This window comes from Mus pahari, chromosome 21 (assembly GCF_900095145.1).
Source record: "Mus pahari chromosome 21, PAHARI_EIJ_v1.1, whole genome shotgun sequence".
NCBI classification, from domain to species: domain Eukaryota; kingdom Metazoa; phylum Chordata; class Mammalia; order Rodentia; family Muridae; genus Mus; species Mus pahari.
In genome coordinates, this window is record NC_034610.1 from 2,082,534 (window position 1) to 2,108,407 (window position 25,874).

At 46.7% G+C, this 25,874-nt stretch overlaps 1 protein-coding gene across 1 annotated transcript in view; it reads left to right on the plus strand.

Annotated features, from left to right (window-relative positions):
- Positions 1-25,874, plus strand: part of Arid1b (AT-rich interaction domain 1B) — a 348,501-nt gene that overhangs the window by 257,433 nt on the left and 65,194 nt on the right. The window contains exon 6 of the mRNA XM_021220975.2: positions 15,190-15,279. Coding sequence (XP_021076634.1) covers positions 15,190-15,279 — 90 coding nt within the window. The remainder of the gene's footprint in view (positions 1-15,189; positions 15,280-25,874) is intronic.

Genomic DNA, 25,874 nt, shown 5'->3' on the forward strand with positions numbered 1-25,874 from the left:
ACACCTGTCCTCTGTCCAGGAGGTGCCTGATATACCTCTGCCTGACAAAGGTCTCTAGTTTCTGTGCTTTGCAAAATTTTGCCAGGATAGAACTTCCAAAGGAAGCCTGGCCAGAGCTGGCCCGTGCTAAGTGAACTCCAGTTCTCTAGGGTTCAGCTCATTCTAGAGTTTGTTGTCCCAGCTCCTGGAGAATGAATTGCTCATCTAACAATGTGCCTCAGACACCAAATGCACATGCTGCGATATTTAAACAGCCCCAGCCCCTCCTTAGCACGATATGAAATGGCATCCAGGTGGGCTTCCAGAGCTGCAGATAAAAATTAAAATATCTGGTCAAAAGACAAGTTTTCTCAGTTTGACATTCACACAGCAGATTCAGAAAGGATGCTAACCAGGGGAAGAGAAAGATGGATGGCAGTGAGAAGCTGGTCGTGGGCCAGAGCGAGCAGGAAGAGCGGTAGTGAGAGGTTCCTGGTGTCGTTTGTCAAGATTAGTGTCTGTAACATAAACCACAGAGGGTGCAAAACATGGCTCTCTTTTGTTTAATCTGTTCTGCCTAGATTTTTAAATCTTTCAAGCCTCAGCCCAAGCCCATCCCAGTAAATATATTTTCCGTGGTTTAATTTACCCTTAATAAGACTCAGGGTATATTGCAGGTTTGTTTCTGTGTGTAAACATTTCCTGGCCGGTTTTCTCTCAGCATTGCCAGTGGTAGGCCACGCATGCTGCTGCAGGGACAACACTCAGCTTGTGTGCCTGCACTGACCTACCTGCTGAGCTCACATCTCAGCATCTATCACGTGGTCCGTTTTGGCTTCTCTGGAGGTAGAAATTCCGTGACAGCTTGTTCCAAGGGGAATGCATGCTGCTTATTGGCAAACTGAGCAAGCAAAAGAAAAAAAAATTAAACACACAGTGTCATTGATATATCCATGTTTCTAATCTGTGGTTACACAGAAAACATCAATTCAGCATTTCTACAAACTCAGAGAACTTAGCCAGTGTTTTTCCCCTTACAATGTAAAATATTTGTGTGTTAAACAAAGCAGTAATTTCCCATCCTTTCCAAATGATGCTTAGCAGCAGCAAGGGAGGCAGACACGGCTTCTGGTTTTGAGAGATGGTGTGCAGCTCTGAAGGGTTTGATGAGGGACAGGGCTCTGTTCAGCCTCTCCTTAGCAGCCTGGAACACTTCTTGCCAAGGTCCACCCCAGTACGAAAGAGCTCACTAGACCCGGTCTGTCTGGCATTCACCATTTGGGAGAGGAATGTGGTGTCTCATCTTCCAAAGGAACGAGGCTTCTGTTCTTCTAACACATTTGAAATTCAGCCATTTTTCTTCCTCTCCCTCCGTATTCAGAGACCAGGAAAACACAAGGAGCCTGGGTACATTCCCACCTAGCCTTTCACCTCCCACTCACCCTCACTAAGCCGCTGGCACCCTATTGCTTCATCGCCCTCCTCCCCCATGTCTGGTCTGTACCTGTGTCTGTGTGTTCTTCTTCACTGCAATTATCTGCTGTAGTGAGAGTCACACACCTTGTTCATTTCTGGAGCTAGTGGACTGTCACCGCTGCAGATGTGCACGCAGCAGCACACTGCCTCTGTGGAAAGGGGGTTGACATTGACCTGCTGTACTGAGGACTCGAGACGTGAGTGGTACAGCGCTTTTATGAGCTAATGGAAGCACAGAAGAGGAAAATGTCAGAATCCATTTGGCTACATTTTGGGAAATGGTTGCTAAATGAGTGGTGCCTAGAACTGGTGTGTTTTTAACTCTTCCATGTGAGTTCTAAAGTGGAGCAAGTCATTAATACGGAAGGAGTGTTTCTTCTACTTCCCAGTCTCCTGCTATGCTGAATCGGAGTACTGTGATGTGTTGATTGATTATAGCCGTTAAGCCTAGTGCTAATCAGTTTCATCAGTTACTCTCATTCACACACGTGCACCTTTGATTTCTCTTCCACACGGGATGATGTGGGTTGTCATTGACTAATGAACAGCAGAATTGATTTCGGCATGAGACAAACGGAATGCCGACACCAATCCTGAAAGGCATTAATCTTTAATAATTCACATCTGCATGTTTATAAATGGTATAACCGGGGATTGTTAGTGTTGACATTCTCCCTTCCAAACAGAAAGTGACACCAGGATTTGTACTTGCAAACTGCTTTAAATGCACATTGCAGAATGCCAGGGTGTGACCTTGTGAAGGCTGCCAGTGCAGTGCTGCATGGGGGCGTCTGTTGCACTCTGGATGCTGCTGCTTCAGGTGTGTCCCGTGACAGGCCCGTCAGCCCGGCCACCCACGGCCTCCCTTCCTTCCTTTATCACCACTTGCCTCATTCATTCCACAAAGCAGACTGTGGACATGTTTCTAGGAACATAGGGAAATGCACTGGGCCTGCACACGGAGAGTATGGGAAAAACATGAAGTTCATAAATAAGTGTGCTCTTGGTCCGGGGAACATTTGGACAGCTAACCATTCGGACTAGAGTTCAGATCCCCAGACACAGATATGGGGGATCTGGAAGTCCCTGCCTCAATCAATAAAGCAGGCACATTATAATTATTTTGTTACATTATTATTGGTGATCTTTTACTATGCCTAGTAAATAGAAAATTTTACCAGAGACATTTATGTATGTAAAAAATCTAGTTAATATATAAGGTTCAGTGTCCTCTTCAGTCTCAAACATCTGCTAGAGTTTTTAGAGTGTATCCCCTAAAGGATAAGGGGACTGTTGTCTGGGACATTCGAGATGATGGCATGTGGTGTTAAGTGTTGTGGGGGACCACTAGAGGGTGAGCAGATGGGAGTGCCATGGACCAGCTGAGGCTCTAAGGGATCCTTCTGGCTAAGGGCAGCGTCAGGTCCACAACAGGATCTTAAGGGTGGTCGCAGTGAGCATGCAGGGGTGTGTGGAGGAGGAGGAGGAGGAGGAGATGACGACTCGGGGATGAAGAAATTAGAGAGCAGTGTCCATGCTTAGAAGAGGAAGGGGCGTGGAGGTGGAAGGGAAGCATTTGGGCTGACTGTTTCCTGTGACCCTCGTTAGTAATTCTTCCTAACCATTCAGAGGGAGGTTTTGTTTTGGTTGATTTGTTTATTTTAGCCGAGTTAGATGTGAAAGTCTGACTACCAGGGCTGCATTTCAGTGCAGATGTTAGCGAGAACTGTGGGTTTGAAGCTAGAGGCGCCTAGCCTTCTGAGCATCCCAGGGGCAGCGGAGGCATGGATGGCTGGTCCCACCCTCACGTAGGAGGTGGTGGCTCTGGCCACCCAGAACAGAGCCTCCGGTCAGCCCCAGTGTGCTGTCCTCACTGTCCCTCAGGAGGTCGCCATCGCTTGTGTCTAGGTGACTGTTAGTTACTCGTCACTGAGAACCATCCAGGCAGTCTTTGTATTTGCCAGGTTTGCGTTTGTTTCCCGACCTTTCTAGAGCTAGGTTATGAACTGTGTTGGTAGTACAGCCACAGTGCAGAAATACAGGAGGAGTTATAGTCTCAGGCCTGAATTCACTGGTGCTTCACAGTCATCACCTTGAATCCATTACACACACACACACACACACACACACACACACACACACGATTATGACAATTAAGTTCTTTTGAGTTTTTTTTAAGACAAAAATGTGTCATTTAGAGGGCTCCACCTCAGTCCTCAGCATATTGCTCTGTCTAGTCCCCTCCTCTCCTTTGTTTTTCCCTTAGAGACAGTCGTGGAACAGATTTTCATTTCTGTAGTATTATGACTCCGGGCAAGCCCTTTGCCCACACAGCTGAGTTAAACTATCCTGTGCTTACTCTGGTACCTGGTATTATCCATCCTATCTCTCAAGATCCAACTGAGTCCTTTTCTTGTTAAGTGCCGCTTCCCTTTACATCAAGGGTAGAGAACCGTGCCTGGCCAGGAGAGGGCGCCCAGTAGATGTTGACCAAATGTAAGCATGCCAATTCTGAAAGGGGGAAAGAAAAAGAAAAAGAAAAAGGAGTCTGAGAAAAGACAACTCTGGGGTTATTCCAGAGCTAGCTTTCCTCCTGAGCTGCGGCTTGGTGGGTTGCCTCTCACTGACCTTTCTCTCCCCTCCTCAGAGAGACTCAAAGGGGATAGATCAGTCTGTTACCGTCGTGCTTAAGAACAGCACCTAAAACCATAGTTCTCAACTTGTAGATATAAGCAAAGCCTTTGAGTCTGAAAGCCTCTGCCTGATTCTGAGCCTTCATAGAGCTGCATTAGTGTTTGTAGTAAAATGGTAGCTGGTGACTGAACCCCTGTCTCGACAGCAGGTAATTAGTATGCTCTAGATATTTGGAAAAGTGTGCTTGATAACTACCTAGCTAAAATCTAAAGTAAGCCTGGTGCGTGCATGAAGCAGGGGCTCAGAATGTGGCTCCTCCCCTCTGTGTCCTATTGGTCTCTGCCATGCAACCTCCAGTTGTCCCTCATATCAGAGGCTCCAGGTAACCTGCACACAACTCAGAGTTCAGAAGAGCTGTGTGCTCAAGAATACAATGCCTGTTCCACACCTACCTGTGCTAGGTGGAACTGGACTGAGCCAGCTCAGCACCCGTAGAACCAACACACACACACACACACACACACACACACACACACACACCCTGAACTGAGCTTGCTCTGCCCCCACAGAATTCCCCTCACTGGACTGTACTGGTTCAGGGTTTAGCTGCACACTGCCCTAGGTTTCACTGTGCATCCTTCTCTTCAAAAGCCATTAATTGAAGCACTGCATGCATATATGTGACACTGAATGAAGACCTCACTCAGATGTCATTACATTTAAATGTGAGCAGTGGTAGTAGGTAGACCCCACAGGTCTTGGAGATTTTGGCCTTGCTGTTGAATTTCCCAAAGCAGTACAGTGTTTTTGCTTTTACTTTTCAAAGAGGTTCTGGAGCTGGGAATGTAGGTTGGTGTCTTCCTGGAAGGAGTAAGCCCTGGGTTCAGTTTCTAGCACCACACAAGCAAAGCGTGAGAGCTTGAAGACCCAGCCCCTGGGATTAAGCCTCAGCTCCATGGGAAGGTGAAGGCCAGCCAGGACCACATGAGACCCTGCACAAAGGGAAAGAAATAGTATAGTCACCTCAGCATCCCATAACCATTAAGTTTGTATCCATAGCACCCATGTCACAACCCAAATTTGGTGGCACACATCTGTGATTCCTGCTGAGAAGGCAGAGACCAGCGGAGCCCTGCAGCTAGCTGACCAGCCAACTTAGCCCCATCAGTGTGTTTGACTTCAGTGAGAGACCCTGTCTACAGTAATAAGTGGGAAAAGACCAAGTCAGCCTCTAGTCTGCACATGCACACACATACACATGCACACACATACACATGCACACACATGCACATGCACACACATACACATGCGCACACATACACATGCGCACATACCACAAAATTGGCCTGTTAATCAGGCAATATAGTTTAAAGTCAAAGGTGCAGAAGTTTTAAGTTTTACCAAAAGAATAAACTGCTAGAGTAGTTTCAAATGCAATAAATTTTTAAAACTTTCAGAAACCAGGTTATTTTCACATATAAATTGATTCATCATATATTTAACAGACATTAATTCTATATTTAGTAGAATATAAACTAGTTTTTAATAATAATATGTGTATGCATGCAGAGGACCTGTGCAGCACATTTGTGGGGGTCAGAGGATAACGTATGAAGTCTCTTCTTGCTGTACCCACTCAGGCCACCAGGCTCACATGGCAAGTGCCATCTTGTCCACCCAGATACCAGTGTTTAAATGTTGGTTTCTGAGCTGAAAATCTAGTGCTCTTAAACAGTACAGCTTTTCCTGCCACCTGTCGCATGCATCCAGGAGGAGTGTCACCATCCTAATGACTGGGCGTTGTGTTAAGGCGTGGCCTCTCGTGCCTGCAGGGCCCCCAGGCCTCCTCCTACAGTGTATGGGCTTTAAGCTGAACGTACTGCAGAGGGCAAGCCCAGCACTCCCACAGGGCATCTTCATAGCTGCTCATGTTTACGAGTAGAGTTGTCAAACGTGTCGGAACCCAGGCTGAGGGTGTGACAAGGAAGGGGGAATCGAGCACAACTCTGATTCAAGAAAGAGGGGGCCTGGCCCTACAGCCCTGCCTTTGTCCTGCAGGAGAGAGCATGGGGAAGAGAGGAGCAGGCGGCACTCAACCAATCTTTCCCCGGGGGTCCAGGTAGACAAATTGGCGACCCCATTCACAGCTTTTTTTCCCCTTGTCCCCTTTGTATCATAAGAACTGCTAATCGGATCCATGCTGCTGTGGCGGTGGTTAGTTATTAGCAGAATAAAGGCAGATTTCTTCAAAAGAACGGGTGGGGGAAATGACTATACAAAATTGCAAGGTTGTTCGAATCTTAAATGCACAGCAGTCGATTTTCCCCCTTATTCTGAATTACACGATGAATACAAGTCTTTCATCTGTCACTATAACCGCTTCTTCACAAGGCAGCCAAATATTAAGCTTCTCAAACAAAAAGAAAGAAATCTTAGGAAGAGGAAAAATATTGAAGAGGAATAAGAATGGGTAAGAGAAGGGGGAAATTAGGTTTTGTTTCATTAATTTGTCCTGGTGAGAGAAATACAAACTGCCTGCTCTATGTGCCCCCCCCCCCGCCCTGCCCCATCTTACAGAAAGCAGGGACGTGAGCAGAGTTAGCGCATGGTACACTTCTGTGTGTCATGGCTGGGGTTGTGTGTGAGTCAGATTCGGAACCTACTACCTCTTAAGTAGACATCAGAATGCTGTCATCCTGGGAGAGAGAGCTGCATTATGTCGTGGTTCCCACCGCTGCCACCAATGCACTTTTTTTCATGCAGTCATACCACAGGCCTGAAAGCTGTCGCAAAGGATGTGTCCTGATAGAATGCTGCCACAGGCACCACAGGCTCTGTGGTGTAGACCTTACCCAGTTGGATGCATTGCTCAACACCCAGACTGACTCCCCAATACCCCCCACACACACCACCTCTTGTTGAAGCCATCACACTGGGTGTGAGCTGAGGAAGCCTATAGCCCTGCCTCCTCACTTGCCTTGTCTTCAGTGGCTACCTTTTGCTTTCAGGACACAATTTTTATTCTTTCACCACTTAGCAAGAGGAAGGCGCACAGGGACGGAGCAGAGCTGGCATGCAAGTGAGCCACACTGCTTCACACAGTAGGGTCAGAGGGCTGACTGAAACCTGGCCTCAGGAGGCACAGAGGCTGTGTCTAGGACAGACTACAGGAGATAGTTCAGTGCTTGATGACCTGCTGAAGAAAAGTGTTCTCAGACCCTCAGACTCTGTCTTTAGGCAGAGCCCGATCTGACCTAAGCAGTAAAGCCTACAGCCTGTGCTTGGCCTGCTAGTCTCCGATTGTATTCACCTTGCACCTTGCAAGACCCCTGTCATTTCTATGCCTCAAAATCTCCATAGGAAACTGTCTACACTGCAGGGCTCTCGTGGGCATCAGATGACTCATGTGGCAGATGAAGTGTACTTTAACAAGTTAAAGAGGCTGCAAGGATAGCTCAGTGGGTGGAGGCAACCCACACTGCACAGGCACAGAACCGACTCCTGCAAGCTGTGCTCTGATATCCAGGCACACAAGATACATGCATGGATGGATGGATGGATGGATGGATGGATGGATGGATGGATGGATGATGGTAATAAGAAAAATTCGGTTTTGAGTCTAGAGGGCCAGCTGAATAATGGTGTATTGGTAATCACAAGTTTGTTTTTAATTGAGAAAACTAACACTGCAAATCAAAGTGCAGGTGTTCCTGGGTCTTTGGTGGGAGACTGGGTTCATGGAGTGAGTATGCAGCACACTCGGCTGCTGCACATGACCCTCCAGCTCTCCCCTCCCCTCACTGTTATGTCTGCATGTGTATGTGTGCATCCACGCATAGGGAGGGAGGGAGAGAGTGTCCAGAGGAAGGTTTGTAAGTCTTAGGGTAAACTTGGAGTCATTAGGTTAGAATGTCTAAACATTTAAACAAAGCACCCACATAATAAACCTCAGGTACTCGGAATGATGTTCTACAGGGAAATCAAAAGATCACTTTTTCAGTAAATCTGGAGAATATTAAATCACAATCACTGGGCAGTTTTGTTGGCTCCATATCTCAGTGACCATAAGCTACTTAGTGACAAAGACTTGAATTCTGGGCTGGTGAGGCAGCTCAGTGGGTGAAGGCAACAGCTGCTAAGGCCGCCGGCCTGAGTTGATCATTGGGGCCTGCACTGTAGAAGCAGAGAGTTCTACAAGTTGTCCTTTGACTTCCATACATGAGTCATGGGGTGAGGGTGGGGATGTGCGCACACACACTCTCACACATACACACTCACACACATACACACATTCACTCTTATACATACACAAATTCACAGACACTCTCACATACAAATACATATTCACTTATAAATGATCACTCACACTCTGACACATACGCTCACACACACACACACACACTCATTTACACATGTACACATATACACTCACACTCTGACACGTAAAGTGTCTGGAGAGTTGTTTTCCAGAGGGGCTGTATCCAGCTCTTGATCTTATCTACTGTAGTGATAGAGAGAGGCAGGAGCCCTAGGAAGTTTTGCCAGCAGCAGCGTTACCGAGGCAGCCTGCTCACTGTGTTTCTCTTCCGTCCTTCCAGCAGCACTGTCAGTATAATCTATGATATCATAGCTCATCCATATAGTTTTTTATTTTCTATTTTGTTTGATCTAAGAGCCAGGAACATAATTTAGCTCTTAGACCTGCACATGCTATAATTGCTGAGGAGGGTGGTGACTCTGCCCCAGGCTTGATTTAGTAGAGGCCTAAAGCCAAGCTATTGTGTGATTTCTCCTGGAAAAAAAAAGAGCAAGTGTGGATTAACGAGAGAGGCCACCACCAACAGACCAAAGAAATGTGTCCGCCAAGTGTAGTTTAGTGAGCTAGAGAGCGTATTCAGGTTACTTGGGAGCATGTACGTCAACCTATAGGTGACTCCCAGGCAGCCACACCCCTGAACCGCTCACTCCAGCACGGGCTCAGGAAGGCTGAATCTTCTGGAGCCTTGTATACAGCTTGCCAGTGACTCCATGGGACAGCGCGCCCCCCCCCCACACACACACACACACTCACGCACCCTGAAATCCTTTCTGTTTCTATAACCATGGGAAGGGAGGGGCCTTGTAAATCTGAGGACCTCTGGAGTCAGGGAGGCACATTAGCTTTCCGAGACCTGTTTATGCAAGCCTTGGTGTTGAACATGGGAGTGTGTATCAGGTTCTCTGTCACTGCGGCTCTCGCTAAGCACTACCTCATGATTCCTGGCCTGCATGTTTTCTTATAGAATTATCTACAAGGGGCCAGTGCCTGTGAGATGATTCCAGGGCATTCCACAGTGTTGTAAATAAAATTCTATTTTTACCATTTCATGTATCATCAGTGGCTGCTTTTAAACTACTCACAATCACTGAGTTAAGTAGTTATGGCAGGGAACATATGGTCTCAAAGCCTAAAATATTTACTATCTGCCAGTTTATTAAAAAGAAAAAAGAAAGTTGTCTAATTCTGATTAGAATAACAAGATAAAATTTCATGATTACTGTTAACTCATAAAAAAATCTAATTAGCTATTAGTCCAAGTTTGCTTTCTAGAATAAGCAGTCATTTATTCGTTTGTCAACAAATATATATCGAATGCTTACTGAATATGTCTGGTTCTAGAGATGGAGCAAAAAGTGAAGCACATGTGGGATTCACACTTTAATGAGACATGTCATGTAATAAACACAGAAGGAAATTGAAAATATGTCAATCCCAGTGTCCTTCCATGGGAAATGTGCAGTTCTGGCGCGTCAGGGCCAGCCACCCCACAGCTCGCTGTTACACATGCTGAGCTCTGTCTTAGTTGCTTTTCCTGCTTTTGGGACAAAACAGTTCACAAAAGCAATGTGCTGGGGCCCACAGTCTGGGTGTGCTCCGTCCTGGCTGGGAAGGCACAGTGGCGGGAGCAGGAGCCAGGAAGCAGAGAGGCGAATGGTTGGCTCTCCAGCCCTGAAGCCCAGTCCCCTGAATAGTGCCACCCACTTAGTGTGGGTCTTCCCATTTCCTGGGTGTGGTTATACTTGGTATTACCTCCCAAGGCATTGTTATTTAGGACACAAATGAAGCAAGGATGACCACTTCTGTTAATACCAATAATGTATCAAAGATAGCAGCCGTACAAGTTAGACAAGAAAAGTCATAAAAACAAGTGTGAAAAAATATAGCTGTTCCCCGTGCAGGTTATGGTAAGATGGTGTCTCATCCCCTAGGACTGGAGCAAGCAGGCACCGTGAGTAGGAGAGAGGGGCTGCGTGCACATTTTTAACTTTCACTCTCTAAACTACAGAATCATCCCCCAAAGTGCTGCCAAAATGCTACACAGAGCACCTAAAATGGAATAGCAACACTAATAAATTGTTTTATATATAATGTAAAATAGCTTAATTGATTTTAGATACAAATTTGAATTTCTTACTGTTGGAGAAGTTATAAGTAAGAAGCCTTAAGTGTGTTCTCGCTTGGGACTGGAATTGGAGATCCTTATGTAAACTTGTCTTTAGACATGTAAATACCAACATGTAAGTCCATGTAATCCATGGGTTAGGATCTGCCTCTGTCCACTGGGAGAGCTGGAGACATTAGTATACCGGCAACAGTGAGCCACCCTGACACCCGCAGCTAAATCTCAAAGCACTCCAGGAACAAGAACCAGGACTTCTAATCATGAGATGATCCTATAGCCTCTGGTCATTCTAAAAATAAGGACTTACTCAATAAAAAGAGGAAGGCCTGTCAGTAGAACACAGGATGCAACTGGAAGGAGTTTCCACTGACCAGAACTGATGTGGCTTGAACTAACTGATAACTTTGGTGTATTTTTACCCACGCAAAGCAAGCATCTAGGGATTTTCTACTGTTCCATGACAGATTGCCCCAGACTTAGCAAATAAATATAGGCATGGTATTTTGGCCAGAAGTCCAGCCTTGGCTTAATTGAGTCCCTTGCTTAGGGGCTCACAAGACTAGGTGTTCTGTCTGTGTTCTCATCTAGAAGCCCAAGTAGGGGAGAATGTATCCAGTTTCTTTCAGATCATAGCAGAAATCACTTTGTTTTGGTTGTGGAAATGGTAGCTTTCCATGACTATGAAAACTCCAACATGAAATAATAGGAGAAAACATTGGAGTTGAACCTGAATTTGGGGAGTTTAGACCATGTTAAGGCGCCTGCTGCTTTGGACCTAAGTCAGGTATTAACATCCTAATGGGGGCATGCCTGTAGTGGGAGTGAAGGAAGCAGAGACTGGATTCCCCAAAGTCACTGGTCTGTTGATGACTCAGTGAGCACGTGAGAGACTGCCTCAGGGTGTAGGGGGAGAGCAGTCAAGGAAGGCACCTGTGTCTACCTGTCTTACACACACATGCCAACTTTACAGATCACTTAATAAATAGTGAAGCCCTCAAGTTCTGAAACATTCCTTCTCGTTCCTTAAGTCAGTTCACTCCCTCAGCTGAGTCTGCCATCACAGCCAGGCACATACAGAGACATCTCCTTTTTGGTCCTGTCCAAGTCCACTGCAGAATGTAACATACCACTGATTCATTCCCTTTTGCTACCTAAGGCAACTCTGCAGAAGGAGCAGTCAGTCACCTTGCTTGCAGTGTTCCTTAGAGGCAAGGTATGGGGACCACACAAGGATGTAGCTTTCCTCAGTGGAAATCCATTAACACACATGGCCGTCAAAGGGGGAGTTGTAAAGGCCCCATTAGTAGCCACCCTCATGGTAAACCTCACAGGCAGGACTTTCTAATAGATGCTGACATTAGCAGGAGAAAGTCATGGGACTTGGATCAACCTCAAGGGAGATGAGTACCCCAAAAGTGAACACCAGCCAGATCATGTAATCAACATGAACACCAGAAATGGGATGCGGGGGTGTTCCAGCCCATGATAGGATGAACAGAGAAGGATATGCTAGTTCCCACGCATGTCCTCTTTCTCAGCAATAAAATGGGCTATCCAGATCAGACTGGGGAACATTGTAACTCATTAGTACTCTTCCAGCATGTCAAGATTATAGGGCATCAGGAAAGACTGGGGGTCTTAGGAAGGCTGTAGGACACGAAGGGGACAAAAGCTAAAAGCAATGTGGGACGAGCCTACAAACAGGACATGTACTGAGAAACCATGAGTATGCTGCAGTTATGTAACAAACCTCCATTCGAGGAGGCACAGGACCAGTGGTTTTGCAGCCTCTCTCGAGTTCTTCATGAGCAAAGTAGAAATGGCGGTTGTTCCCTGCCGGGCTACTCTAGATTGGTACACCCTTACACAGAAATGTTTACACGGCTGTTAACAAGTGACTAGTGGGGTTCCTTCTTATTCACCACCGGGCTGGCCAGCGTATTTTTGCATTCTGCTTATATCATTACAGACACAGATGAGGGTAAACCATGGGGCTTAACAAAGGAGACACCCTCTTGGTTTGAATTATGGTTAACATTGAATTACGGAGGTTAGAGTTCCCCCTATGGTTGACTCCTTTACTTTATGTGGCCATGTCCTCCTTTGAAATGATTACCAAACTCTGAAAGGTTTGATTTAAAATCAGCATATATAAACCCCACAGAATTTAAGGCATTTACCTAATTAATTCCATCAAAAGATTCTGGGTTTCCTCCTGTGGACTGTGGATGCAGTGAGTTCTCCTGTGTTACATGTCACACATATGTTTTCTGGCTCATCTGGCTCATTATGCCTATGTGCTCACAGGATGTTATGCCTCAGTAATTACAGTTACATAAGAGTTACGGAACTGGATAAGAGAGAGAGCATGAAGGAAAGTGGGGGAGAAGGGTAACTTGCATTTACTTTTCTTCAACCTTAAACAGCTGTCTGTTTTGGTGACAGGGGCATCATGCTTTGCCTTGCACCAGTCAGCCCACGGCAGTGCTTGACCGTGCCAATGCTTTGTGCAGGGTGGGACGGGTCTCTCGTAGCCTGTTCATTCTTGCTTGGTGCATTAGATGGGAGAGCAGTGCCTCGGGCTGCCTGCACAGTGGAGGCCATGCTGCCCTGTGTTGACATAGCAGTGCTGTTGGTTTTCTCTGTGTGGGTGTAGGAGTTCAGCCTGTCGTGAAGAAGCAAGCCAGCATTATGATGTAAGCACTTACTGTCTCGGGGCAGCTCGTTCCCCGGTGTCTTAGTCAGGGTTTCTATTCCTGCATAAGCATCATGACCAAGAAGCAGGTTGGGGAGGAAAGGGTTTATTCAGCTTACACTTCCATACTGCTGTTGATCACCAAAGGATGCAGAACTGGAACTCAAGCAGGTCAGAGAGCAGGAGCTGATGCAGAAGCCATGGAAGGATGTTCTTTACTGGCTTGCCTCCGCTGGCTTGATCAGTCCACTCTTTTATAGAACCCAAGACTACCAGCCCAGAGATGGCACCACCCATAAGGGGCCCTCCCCTCTTGATCACTAATTGAGAAAATGCCTTACAGCTGGATCTCATGGAGGCATTTCCTCAACTGAAGCTCCTTTCTCTGTGATAACTCCAGCTGTGTCAAGTTGACACAAAACTATCCGGTGACACTTTAAGAGTCAGGGTTTGGCTGCAGAGGGCTTTAAATTTCTAAATGGAGATTGGGGCCATGGGGCATTTCGTTTCATAGGAAACATGTAACCCACAGTGGCTTCAAGGCAGTTTTCGTAGATCTATAGCCATGTCATTGACAAGTGTTTGCCCTTGAAGTTGTTTTAGACCAGAATGTTAAGTGTTTGTACTGTAGAGTTAATTCTTTGGTATTAATATTAGGCTACTACAGATGCCCAAGATGAAGCCCGCTGGAGTGTGCTGTGCTTTGCCAGGCCTCTGTGCTAGTTGTGAGCACATGTAGGGGCTCTTCCTTGTTCACAGTGTCCCCTGAGTGTGACAGATGAACACTCAGAAATATAAACCAAAACTGGGGTGCCTAACCACCAACTCCCCCCCCCCACCCTGCTCCCAGCCATGCCTTCCCAGCTGTCGCCTGCCAACCGTGGTGGAGTCATCTGTGCCTTTTGCTGTCCTGTGCAGCTCCCATGAGCATGTGACTCCACACTGAGGGATGTAAGGGAGCTGTGTGTATTTGAGGTGTCTCTCTTACATTCATTGTAACCAAGGGGAAGGTAGAGCATGAAGTAGCAGTGCCCTCACCATGCTGCGAGTGCTTGGGCCTTGAGGGAGGGTGGTGTGAAATCCAGTACTTTTTAATTCCTCCATGCCTTTAGCCTTAGAAATGTGTCTGAACCTCTGGGCCCAGAAGTGACTTAATACTGCCAGGTATCCTGGATGATTCTTAATTTCAGAAGTATGCTTCAAGCCTCCACATGTTTCATGTCTCTTTTATCGATAAAATAAGTGTCTTTTCCCTTATTTTGTATTCTTAGATTACGAGTTATTATATATTCTTCATGCTAAAGGAAGTATTCAAGGAATGAAAATATATGATTATCATCTCAAGAAATTTACATTGTATGTGAAAATTGAGTAAACATTAAACAACTGGGAATTAAATAGATGCTATTGCTGTATCAGCAACAAACATCAGGAATTGCAGCATAGCTCCCTCTCTTCTGTGCTAATGTACCTTACGCTTCGTGCTGCTTAGTGGAGGCCTTCTGAGTTTAGGCTGAACTCTGCTTATTTGAAATTGATGTTGTTATATTGATTAGATATGAATGAATGAATGAACGGGTGAGTGCCACCAGCCCTTTTTCATTTCTGTCCAGTAGGTATGAGTTCAGAGTCGAGAGGCTAAGCTCTGCTGGCCAGTCTTGGTTTGCAGCTGTGGTGAAGGGTGTGTGGGCTGCAGCCATTGGTTGCCAGCTCCGTGAGCTTGATAGCCCATTCAGCTGCGGGTTTGCTTTTTGGTTTTGGTTTTGGTTTTGGTTTGTTCTAAAAGCAGGTCTTTTGGTAAATATCTTTATTTTATCTTCATTTTACAGGGAAGAATAAAACATACTTTTTAGCTCTCTAATCTGCACCTTCTGTGATCATAAAGTGAGCTGTAAGTGCTTGGTTCTTGTGGTTACAGTATTAATTCAGAGCACATACCCTCCCTTTTCCCATGTTCTACAGGCAGCCAGATGCCTCCACAACCACCTGGAAGCCAGTCAGAATCCAGTTCCCATCCTGCCTTGAGCCAGTCACCAATGCCACAGGAAAGAGGTGAGTCTCAGGACACACACATCCCTCCCACTCTAGAAAGGTTACATGAGGTTGCTCACTCACATGGCTCTCCATAGTTTTTAAAGACAGTGTTTCCTTCCAAAGGAATACAAGTTTACATGTAGCAGCAATTATGAAGAGGATCCTTTCTTGTAGATTGGGTGACATTCCTGTGGTACTTACCAGCAAATTTTGAGCACATAACAAAATCTTGTATAAAGTCGTTAGGTCTTCAGACTGGAGTCACCCTGAGAGACCACATAGTTTGATCCCTGAAGGAGGCTGTAGAGTTCATGTTGATTCCTCACTAGAGGCTCCATGGTGTCCAGGTCAGAAAAGGAGCATGTGTTTGCCTGGTGCTTTCAAGCAGATGTCTTCCCACACACTCAAGCTCTCCATGGGTTGACTTGGTACTGACTGTCACTCCATGGTGTTGGCAATGCCTGGTGTCCCCTAGGCTCATCCCTCAGTCCTTTTGTCCTGGGTAGGATAGTACACTTGATGCTGGGGCAGGTGTAGGGGACAGTGGTTTTTAACCTAGCTCTGGACTAGAGAGGATCTACACTGCTGGAGCAGGGGTCATTCTCACCTAGTTAGTTTGGACCCGAGTGCTGTGCTGTGGCTCTCTTGGTTCTGTGCCTGTCCTGTCCGGTGTATGGACCAGATGCATTCCTTTCTCCATGCTGGTGGGCTTGGAGGCAGAAGCACATGGGTGCTGGGGTTCCTGAGTGTTCCTGGGAGGTCTCCTGGGATGGTTGTGAAACTTAGAGTGTGAGAGTCGTGTGCACATTGTGAGTCCCATTTCTGCCTAGATTGCTATGGCAAGGTTAGAGTGGCACACTGGCACTGCTGGCAAGCTCCCAGCTTTTGCCAGTGCTGGGGGGTGTGAAGGGGTTGTGGCTTCTTAGTCCTGGCTTGTGTCTTGGGTCTGTAGTTAGGCCAGTAAGGCATATGTAAGAGGAAACTTTCAGGCACTCAGCCCAGGCTGAGTGCTAGCAAGTCACAGACAGACATCTCTTGTTTGGAGGTCCTAAAATGCTAAGTACAGCATACTGACAGGAGCCCTCATAGCCCCCAAATAGCATTCCTCAACCCTTAAAACTGGGAAAATTAAACCGGGTGTGGTGGCACACGCCTTTAATCCCAGCACTCGGGAGGCAGAGGCAGGTGGATTTCCGAGTTCAGGCCAGCCTGGTCTACAGAGTACCAGCACAGCCAAGGCTACACAGAGAAACCCTGTCTCGAAAACACCAAAAAATAAAAAATAAAACTGGGAAAATTAGAAACACGAGTATGAAAACCTGGTATACCTGTGAGAACCTAGGTAAATGAGTTTGTGAGGCAGACTCTGCGCACCCCTTGCTTAGTCATTACTGTGTCTCACACTCTTTCCTGTTCCCTTTAGTGTTGCGGGCAATACACTGAATATGTGGTGGTCGCAGTGGCTAGAACAACCATTTCCTTCAAATAGCAAATTAATAATTAATACCGTAAGTTGCTAGATCTAAAAGATTTTTATGAGCATAATCCCTAACCCTCCTCTGAATGCTTCCATAAAAGCAAACCTTCCATTTTTTTTAAAGTAACTATTAAGTTAAATAACAGGCTGACGTGTATGAGTCAATTTTCCTTTAAAACTGGGTGAAGGGTTGGGGCTGGTGAGATGGCTCAGCGGGTAAGAACACCCAACTGCTCTTCCAAAGGTGCAGAGTTCAAGTCCCAGGAACCACATGGTGGCTCACAACCATCCGTAATGGGATCTGATTCCCTCTTCTGGAGTGTCTGAAGACAGCTACAGTGTACTTACATATAATGAATAAATAAATCTTTAAAAAAAAAAAAAAACTGGGTGAAGGGGATATAAAAATGTAAGTTTAAAAGTAAGTAAGTTTATTATGTTAAAATTCAAGAAGTGGTTGCTCCTAGTAATAGTTGATATAATGCTAATTAGGGCCTTGTGTTGTCACCTGTTGTTGAGTACCAGACTGTACACATGTGGAGGGGGGCCTTTAGAAAATGCCTGATTGTTCCCTCGTGTATGCCGAAGTGAGTTACAGCCACAGTGCCTTTACAGTGACAGCTGCCCTCTGGTTTAGTAAGAGCAGAGCAGAGTGCCGCTCCCCAGCGGCTCCGGGTGGAAGAACTGGGTGCTTGCCTTCCTTCCACATTTGTTGTAGTGATTTGAAGGTGACGTACTAAGATGTCACACTCCCCTTCCATACACGCTCATATCAAAGACTATACAACACTTGCATATAGGCTCATAAAAGGGTGTTGTGTCTCCTCCTCTATGGAGGACAGTATTTGGAGCCCTTCTTCAAGTCCCCATGATACAAGAGGAATGGTACCAGTGTCCTGGAGCCAACTTCCTCCAGGCTCAAGATGCCTAATTCTTTTTAACTTTTGTACTGACATTATTCCTTCTGCTTGGCCCTGTGTTCTTCATTATCTTCGTAAGCAAATGCCCTATTCAGGAGAGGGTCACAAATATCAGAGTCCCATGGACTGAACAACTCTGGTATCTCCAGGCTGTATGGTGCCGGATACCCTGAGGGGTGAGTTCCTAAGCTCTGCAGCCTTCACGCCCCTCTCACACCTGGTGGCTCTGTTGAAGAGCATCGTCATGAAGTCCTTTCCCCACGTTGTGCTTGCATGCAACGAACCACGACTCATTGTGGCTTTGTGTTTTTCTGCTACAGAAGGAAGGTAGCTTAATGTACACACAGATGTGGCAACACAGGTTATAAAAGGAGAGAAACTCTTTAATATTGTTTGAACTTGTCATTCTTGTCTATACCAAGGTTCTCAACATGTGGGTCTTGACTTTGGGGGTCAAACGACCCTTTCACAGGAATCGAATATCAATTATTTGTATTATGATTAATAACGGTTACAAAATTACAATTATAAAATAACAATGAAAATAATTTTATAACATGAGGAACTGCGTTACAGGGCTGCAGCATTGGGAAGCTTGAGAGCCACTGTGGTCTGGTGTTCTCTCTACGGTCTCACCTATTTCCAACATAAAGCTCTGCCTGATCCTTCGCCACTGAAAGTTTTACTAGCTCAGTCATTTTTTTTTTTTTTAAAGAAGTCAAATCTTGAGTTTGATATTCTGTAATAATATGTATTTGTCAGGTGTTGTCGACGTGACAAAGATCTGATAAAGTAATGTGACAGATGGAAAGTGAGTGTGGGCTTGGGGCTTCACCTGGCTCCACTGGCTGGGGCCTGAGGTAAGGCAGAGCACCACAGAGAAGATGCCACAATGGAGCAGTCACTCACCTGACAGCGGGGAAGCAGGGACAAGGTCAGGGCAAGATACTCTCTCACAGGCAGGCTTCAGGAACGATCTTCCTCCAAGCAAGCCCTACTCCTGCCTAGCTTCCATCACCTCCCAAGGCCAGCATCTAACTGTGGGTCTGTCAGTGATAAGTTAACTCCGAGCCTTCCTGATCCAGGTGTTTAGTCTGTGATTGAATGTACCACCTTTGGCGCCAAGACCTCAACACAATTGGTTTTCTTTGCGGGGAACATGCCATACATAAACTATAACCTAACACATTTGTTACTGGTTCTTGTTTTAAGTCAGATCTCCCTGTAGAACTCATGTGACCGCGTGCAGCATCGCAGTCGTCTCAGCAGAAAGCAAACAGGAATAGAAAGCTGTTGCAGAGGGCTCTTGCTTTCTAAAGAACATTTTTAAAAGGCGGATTCATGTGAGGCTTGTTTCTCAGGAGCGCTTGGACAGAATATGGGATAGTCATCTGATACATAAGTACTAACACTGGGGTGATTGCATTTTTAACCCCTAACACACGTTAAGCCTAATGAAGCTAGCAAATGCCCTTCTGCTTTATTGGATTAGCAAGTAGGCGAAAACATTGAAGGAAGCCTTATTTATTTGGACAGATGTAGAGAGGTCAGAATTAATTTTTTTCCAAGCCTTTTAATTGAATTCCCTTTTAATTTTCGCAGTGGTATCTAGTTAAATATTCATGTTGGTGCTGGTGGCTTTCTGAAGGACTACACTAGAACGGGATTCATAAAACCAACAAGGCTTGTTTAACCCTTTTCATCTAGTGTGCCAGCAGGGACTTCCTGAGTATAATCCCACAGTATTTGAATAATTAGAAGGTAGTAATGAGGATTTAATTAGTCCTTGAGATAGGTTAGAGCAGAACCCCTAAGAACTTTCCCTCTTGGACATGGATCGCAGGCAGAATTGATGGTGCCGCTGGCTGTGATGTGCTAGAAAATGTATTCTGTGGCTGGAGGCAGTCCTTTGGCACCGTTGTGTGAGCATCAGATCAACATGGGAGGCGTCCTGGGTGAAGTCTTCCAGAAGCGTTGTACAGCGGCCCCAGCCTTCACTCTCTGTGCCGACCTACATAGAGATCTGTTCTCTTCTCCACGTTGAGAAAAGGATGCCATCGCAGCATGAGGGCCAACCATCCCCTAAGTGAGGACCACTCCTGCTGCAACAGAGACCAAGAGCAGCCGAGTCAGATCCATCCAACCAAGAGAAAGCAGTGACAAAGTTTGTGTTCCCGTAACTTCCAAGTTACACAAAAGCAACATCATAGGGTGTATGGCCATTGTCAACAAAATCACACACACAAAAGGAACTTGTCCCTGGATTCTCAGTAACTGTATTTTATAAATAAAATAGCCTGGGACCCAGGAAAGCATGTAACAGGACAGGTGTATGACCTGAGATGCTTTTGTGGAGAGTTAGAGAGTCAGAACCTTGGTGGTTACTGTTGGCCCTTTAGTGCTTAGGTGTGGGCTGTTGATTCTTGTTGTTGTTGTTTTCTCTTGTTTATATTTTTCGCGTATAGGTACGTTGCTTGCATGTGTACCTGTTCACACTAACCTGGTCTTAGAGACTCTGTATACTGGCTCTGTGAGCTGCCGAGACCCTGCCTGGCTCTCATTAATTTTAGGTCCACATCACTGATCCATGTTTAACTTCAGAGTCAGTGCTTGCCAGGTATGAGGTAAATGGAGAGGCCCCTGCATGGTGGACCCTCTCCCCCGTAGGTTGAGTGCCATAACTGCGGTCAGCCATCCTCTTGGATCCCCACAGGTGGGTAACGTTGGAGCATCACCATCTATAGCTCCACTGGAGGTCAGGACTGTGGCTGTCTCCACCTTGCCGTTGTCCAGGGCTTCAGCCTCCATGTGCAGAGTCCCCTTTTTATCTGCAGATACTGAGGAATCAGAAGATCTGGGTTTAGTTACAGCTTTTACATTTAATGACTTTATGACCTTGGGTGTTTGGTGAAATACTTCTTATACATAAAATGAAGCTCATAATGTCCTTTGAACGCCCTGCACATAGAGAAGACCTTGTATCTCAACGAATATGATGGGCATCATGAGAAGGGCTGAGACCCACAGAGAGCCTTGTTTGTGTCTTTGGGGTATGATCAGGAACATTCAGGATGCTGTGGCCATAGCAATACACTCACCCCTTGGCCCTCAACTTCGACAGCAACTTTTGCAGTAGACATTTGCATAGAGAAAGGCTGGCTGCTTTGCACCCATCTACCATGAGGTAATCAGCTGAGCCTTCCCTGGCTCCGATTTACCCGGTGATAGATGAAGTCCGTTGGGATGTAAGTCAGCAGCTGAGGGGGTGTGGTGGGCAGGGACAGCCTGGAGGCTGTCCTGAGGCCCATGTGTGGAGCTCTGCAGTAGCAGGGAAGGGAGCCATTCTGCTGGTTACCCTAATGGCACAGCTGGCACAGCACAGGGGCCAGGGGAAAGCCTTGAGCGGGTCATTAGCTTCCGGCTTCCTCGGAGCAGTTCATGTTGTGAAGAAAAGTAAGCAGGCAAGGAAACACTGATATATTAAAATGTAACAAGGATGTTCCTTACCATCTACTTTCCTCTCCAGATGGGAATGTAACACCTGTTTGTGGAGAGAAATGGCCCTGTCTGCTTTTCTAGTTGAGACACTATGCTGCAGGCGTGTGACCCCCCACGTCACACATGTGGTGTGACATCTTCTATTGAAGTGGCTTGCAGGAACAAGGCAGTGATCCTGAGTCTTTTTAGCAGATGCCAGCATGAAAATAGCTTGTCCGAGTACAAAGGAAGAACGTGCTTTGGTTTTGGTGGCTTCGGGAGCCGTCTGTGCCCTGACTCGTGCCCCTGGAGCTTGCCTCGCAGCTCTCTTCCTGTAGAACACACCGTGATTTAGGCTCGGCTTTCATGCCTGACCCCTTTTCTCCAACAAGGTTTGCAGAATTTGTCCCACGAATAGGACAGAGACAGTCAAGGGCCAAGCCCCTGGTTAAAATTCCTTCCAGTTCAACTTTGGAAAGTCCCTGTCTTTCCCTTCGTTATTCTTTTCACTTTCAGTTTCCAAGTCTTTTTAGGACTGGAGAGAGATCCCTAGTGTACAGTTCTTTCAATTAGCCCATCACTGACTGCCTAACACCGCCAGGGTGGACTGGAGCCGCCTGTGTCTTTCCCACTGCGCGCGTGCGCGCACACACGTGCACTCGTATTTTGCAGACCCTTCAGAGGTCAGCTGTGTCCGTGTCTTCCTCCTGCCCACGGCCCAGGCTCGTGCGCCATCTGGAAACTGCTATAATGGCTGCACGACCTCGGTGCTTTAACCATGCTTTAGTTCACTAAGGGTTGATGTTTTCTTACATTGCTCTTTCACAAATTCAAGAATCTTATTTATCATTTCCTTAAGTGAGGGGGGAAATGTCCAGTAAACAGATATAGGAGCGGAGGAAACACGGCTGTCCTTGGTCTTCTCCTCCAGGCGTCCTAACGGCGTTAACCCATTCCAGTAATGGTTGTCACGCTCCTGGTGCTTGTGGGCCTGGGGTTAGCACAAGTGCAGTCTGTGCTCCTTACCCGAGCATCTATTCAGGCTCTTGGCAGGAGTTCCTCAGTCTCAGCCTCCCCTCCACCGTTCACCCCTTCTGAACACTTGAGCTGGTGAGAGCTGGGGCCTCTGGCCTGACACTGGCAGGCTTAGCTGGTCTAACCCACAGACTGTGGCCTGCCAGTTATTTCTAGAACCAGCCATTTGGAAGGGGGTTGTTTTTCTGGATAGTGATGTCAATAAGGCAACCCACCCCTAAGCTCTGGCTGACTGAAAGGGAGCTTGGCCACATGCAACCAAGGCACGGGCTCGGACTCCAGGCTCGTTGTGCTTGCCTGGGGGAAGTAACCATTGCCTGCCGGGACTCACACTCGCTAGTCAGTAGCTTGTAGTGGAACCTGGTGAATGTGGAGGTAGATGCTGGGCTATATAGAAGTACCTGAATGAGAGCAGCCTTCTCTTTCTGCGCCTCTAGCGTGTGCATGCATCAGCTCCACCTCTCATTTCCTCATGTTGTCAGCATGGCAGCAGGCTAACTGCTCTCTGGTAACTCCACATTCTGGCTTGGGATTTGTGACCAGAACCTACAGTCTTTATGACTGCAGGCGCAGTGGAGATTTTCAGGGGCACCTGGCAGATATCTAAATGGAGTAAATAGCCCTGAATCCTGCCCTGCTTGCTCCAACCCCACACCAGATAACTGCCTGAACAGATACGGAAAGGTTTAAAGTGTCAGGTGCTCGAAGTCATGTCAGCATGCAGGCAGCCCCAGCACAGGGGCTGTGCATGCTGCTAGGAAGCGTGCAAAGCTCAGTTTGCTGCAAGACCAAGCATGGTGGCAGGGAGAGCATGACACCATGCTCCATGACAGTGACAGTACCGGGCAGAGGCCACCGCAGAGTGGAGTGTGTCTGTCTCATTGGACTCCCCTGGTGTGCTTCCCTTCCCATCTGACTACAGCTTGCACATGATAGTAATGAAGCCTTTTGGGGACATAGAGGGCACATGAATAAATAAAATGTGCACATGCTCCCAAGCATACATCAGTGAGGGTATTCAGTGTCTCCTATAGCTATGTGCTGTGTGTTTTAGCCCCATGAGTAGCACAGGAACTTCTGCAAGCTGCTGTCCTCAGGATGCTTGAAACTTCAGTGAGCTATTGATGAGGCTGTCACCACAGAAATGGTGCTCAGAGCATGGCTAGCATTGTTACCTCTGGGGACAGCACCTTTCCTAGAACATGAGACCTGTTCCCCAGGACTTCGCCAGGTGACGATGCACAGATATTCGTGAGTCTCACAAGCTTCCAGCGCCTGAGAGATGGCTGCTGGGGGAGCAGAGTAGGGTCTTAGGTGCAGTGTTGTGTGTGCCAGGTTTTCAGGCCTAGTCACTTCTGTCTGTAGAGCAATCAACAGTGAGCTAGCAAATAGTCTGTGAACTAACACTGGTGACGTCCGCAAGTTAAGTTCCGGAGGCAGAGTGTGCCTGAAGACGCCGGCCACTTGCACATCCAAGGTTCTCGTTCACAGAAGAAAGCCAGCAAGGGGCAGGCATGGTTGTGAAACTGCGGCTTAGAAAGAAATAAGATGGGAAAAAGGCCCTGTGTTTTCCCCTGGAATTGTGGTCTCTTGTTGAGGTTCAGGAGCTGGGAGAGTTCAACTAACCAAGTAAAAGCTCACTGGCGACATCAGCGGCCGGTGGAGGATGCTGAATGCAGGCTGATCAGCTTTGCCCTCGGGTCCAGTGGGCGTCAGCAGGACTGTGAGGAGACTCTGCAGGTCCTGTCGCAGCTGCCCTGCTCTCTCACTGTGTCATGTTACCTGTCCCATCCTGAGTTGTCTGCGTGTCTCTTCCACCAGAGACATACAGTATCCTTCAGCGTGGATACTATATGACCCACTTATCTTCCTAGCACCCCGGACCTTGCCCAGAATCCAGCACTTAATAAAGTCATTGTTAGCTGAGATACACTACTTTTAATTATATTACATAAAATTAATGAGGCAGGGGAGATAGGTGGCCAGTGGTTCAGGCACTTGCTGTGCAAGCATGAGGACCTAAGTTTGGATCCCCAGGACCCCCATATTACCTGGTGAGTATGGTGGCCTGTCTGTACTTCCAACCTTTGAATTCAGAAACAGGGAATCCCAGAGAATGCTGGCCAGTGAGGGTAGCCATATTGGCGACCCCCAAGTTTGACTGAGCGGCTTGTATCAATGACTAAGGTGGGAAAGCAATCAGGCTCAGGCCTCCGTACATCCCATGCCCATATGTACATAGCTCATGCTTGGACACGTGTACATTAAAGTGGCCTTGACGGTTCATCAATTTTCCCTGTGAGGTTTTTATTTTCTATTCAGTCAAATGTCTGAAAGCAGAAGGGTCTCATCTTTTCCTTTTTAAAAATGATCTTTTTCTCCACAGTTGGTGAAGGCTAGAGTGGCATGCAGGGAGAGTCCTGCACCATTGTCAGGAACGAAGCCACCAGCTTGCTGTTTAAGTTTGGCACTCACAGGAGTTCGTTGGCTCACTATAAGGCAATGCTGGTGCCTTGTTCAGCATCCGTAGGGATCTTCCATACAGAATCGTACTTTCACATACTCTTTGCTTACTTGGCTCAGAGGATCTGGTAACCCAGGGAGGGAAGGGTCCCCCAGCGCCCCTCTCCTTACAGCAGCTCGTGGAGGCGGATCAGAAGGTGTGCATCTCTCCTGGCCTGCTCAGAGAAAATCAGTGTTGCTCAGATTTCTCCTTCCTAAAGCTCATGATGTTCATGTCAGAAATCCATCTATCATCATTTGCAATGTGAGAAAGCAGGTATTTGTGAGACATAGATGTGGTACAGGACCAGGAGGGGAGGCAGTGCGTCTGTGTGTGCATTTGTATGTGCATTTGCATGTGTATAAATTACAGAAAGTCTATCTTCATGCAGTTTATAAGAAGCATTGTTTTATATAATACAAGTAATTACCTAATCTAGTGCTTTGCCCCATGTTTGAACTTTTTCCTGCTAGATACTTGGTTGAGGCATGTGAGTCTTTCCCACATACAGAGTGACTCAGTGTGGAGGCAATTCAGCGCCTATTCTCTACGCTTCCCTTGCTAGAAAGTTTGGCTTCCAGCTAGCGACACTTCACACCTTGTGCAAGCGCAGCTGCAGTCTCTCGGCTGCCAGGTTCTCTCTTCTCCAGCTGCTACAAGCAGCCTTCCATAATAACATGCTAAAAGCAGAATACAGGCAAATAAATATTAGCACCATAAATAGCCAGGAACAGTTTGATTGAATTTTGATTTTTTTTTTAATTTTTATTTTATTTTTTTACTTTTTGGGGGGCATGAAAAAATAATGCCCATTTTCTTCAATAAAATTTTAAAGTGATAACAAAAACAAAGTCTGAGTCCAAAGAAATATTCATGGAAACTATGGACATACTGAATCTACCACCAGCCCACCCTCACCCTACAGGAGAAAAGATGTCTGACTAGAATGATGGCTAACCAGAAGCTGGCCAGTGGTGGCGCACGTCTTTAATCCCAGCACCCAGGAGGCAGAGGCAGGCAGATCTCTGAGTATGAGGCCAGCCTGGTCTACAGAGCGAGTTCCAGGTCAACCTGGGCTACACAGAAAACCCTGTCTCAACAAATTGAGGTGGGGGGCATGCTGCTCCACTGTCAAGCTGCAGCCTGTTAAGGTGAGGAGAGCAGAGGTTAGGAATCTGATCGGCATCTACACAGCTGACCT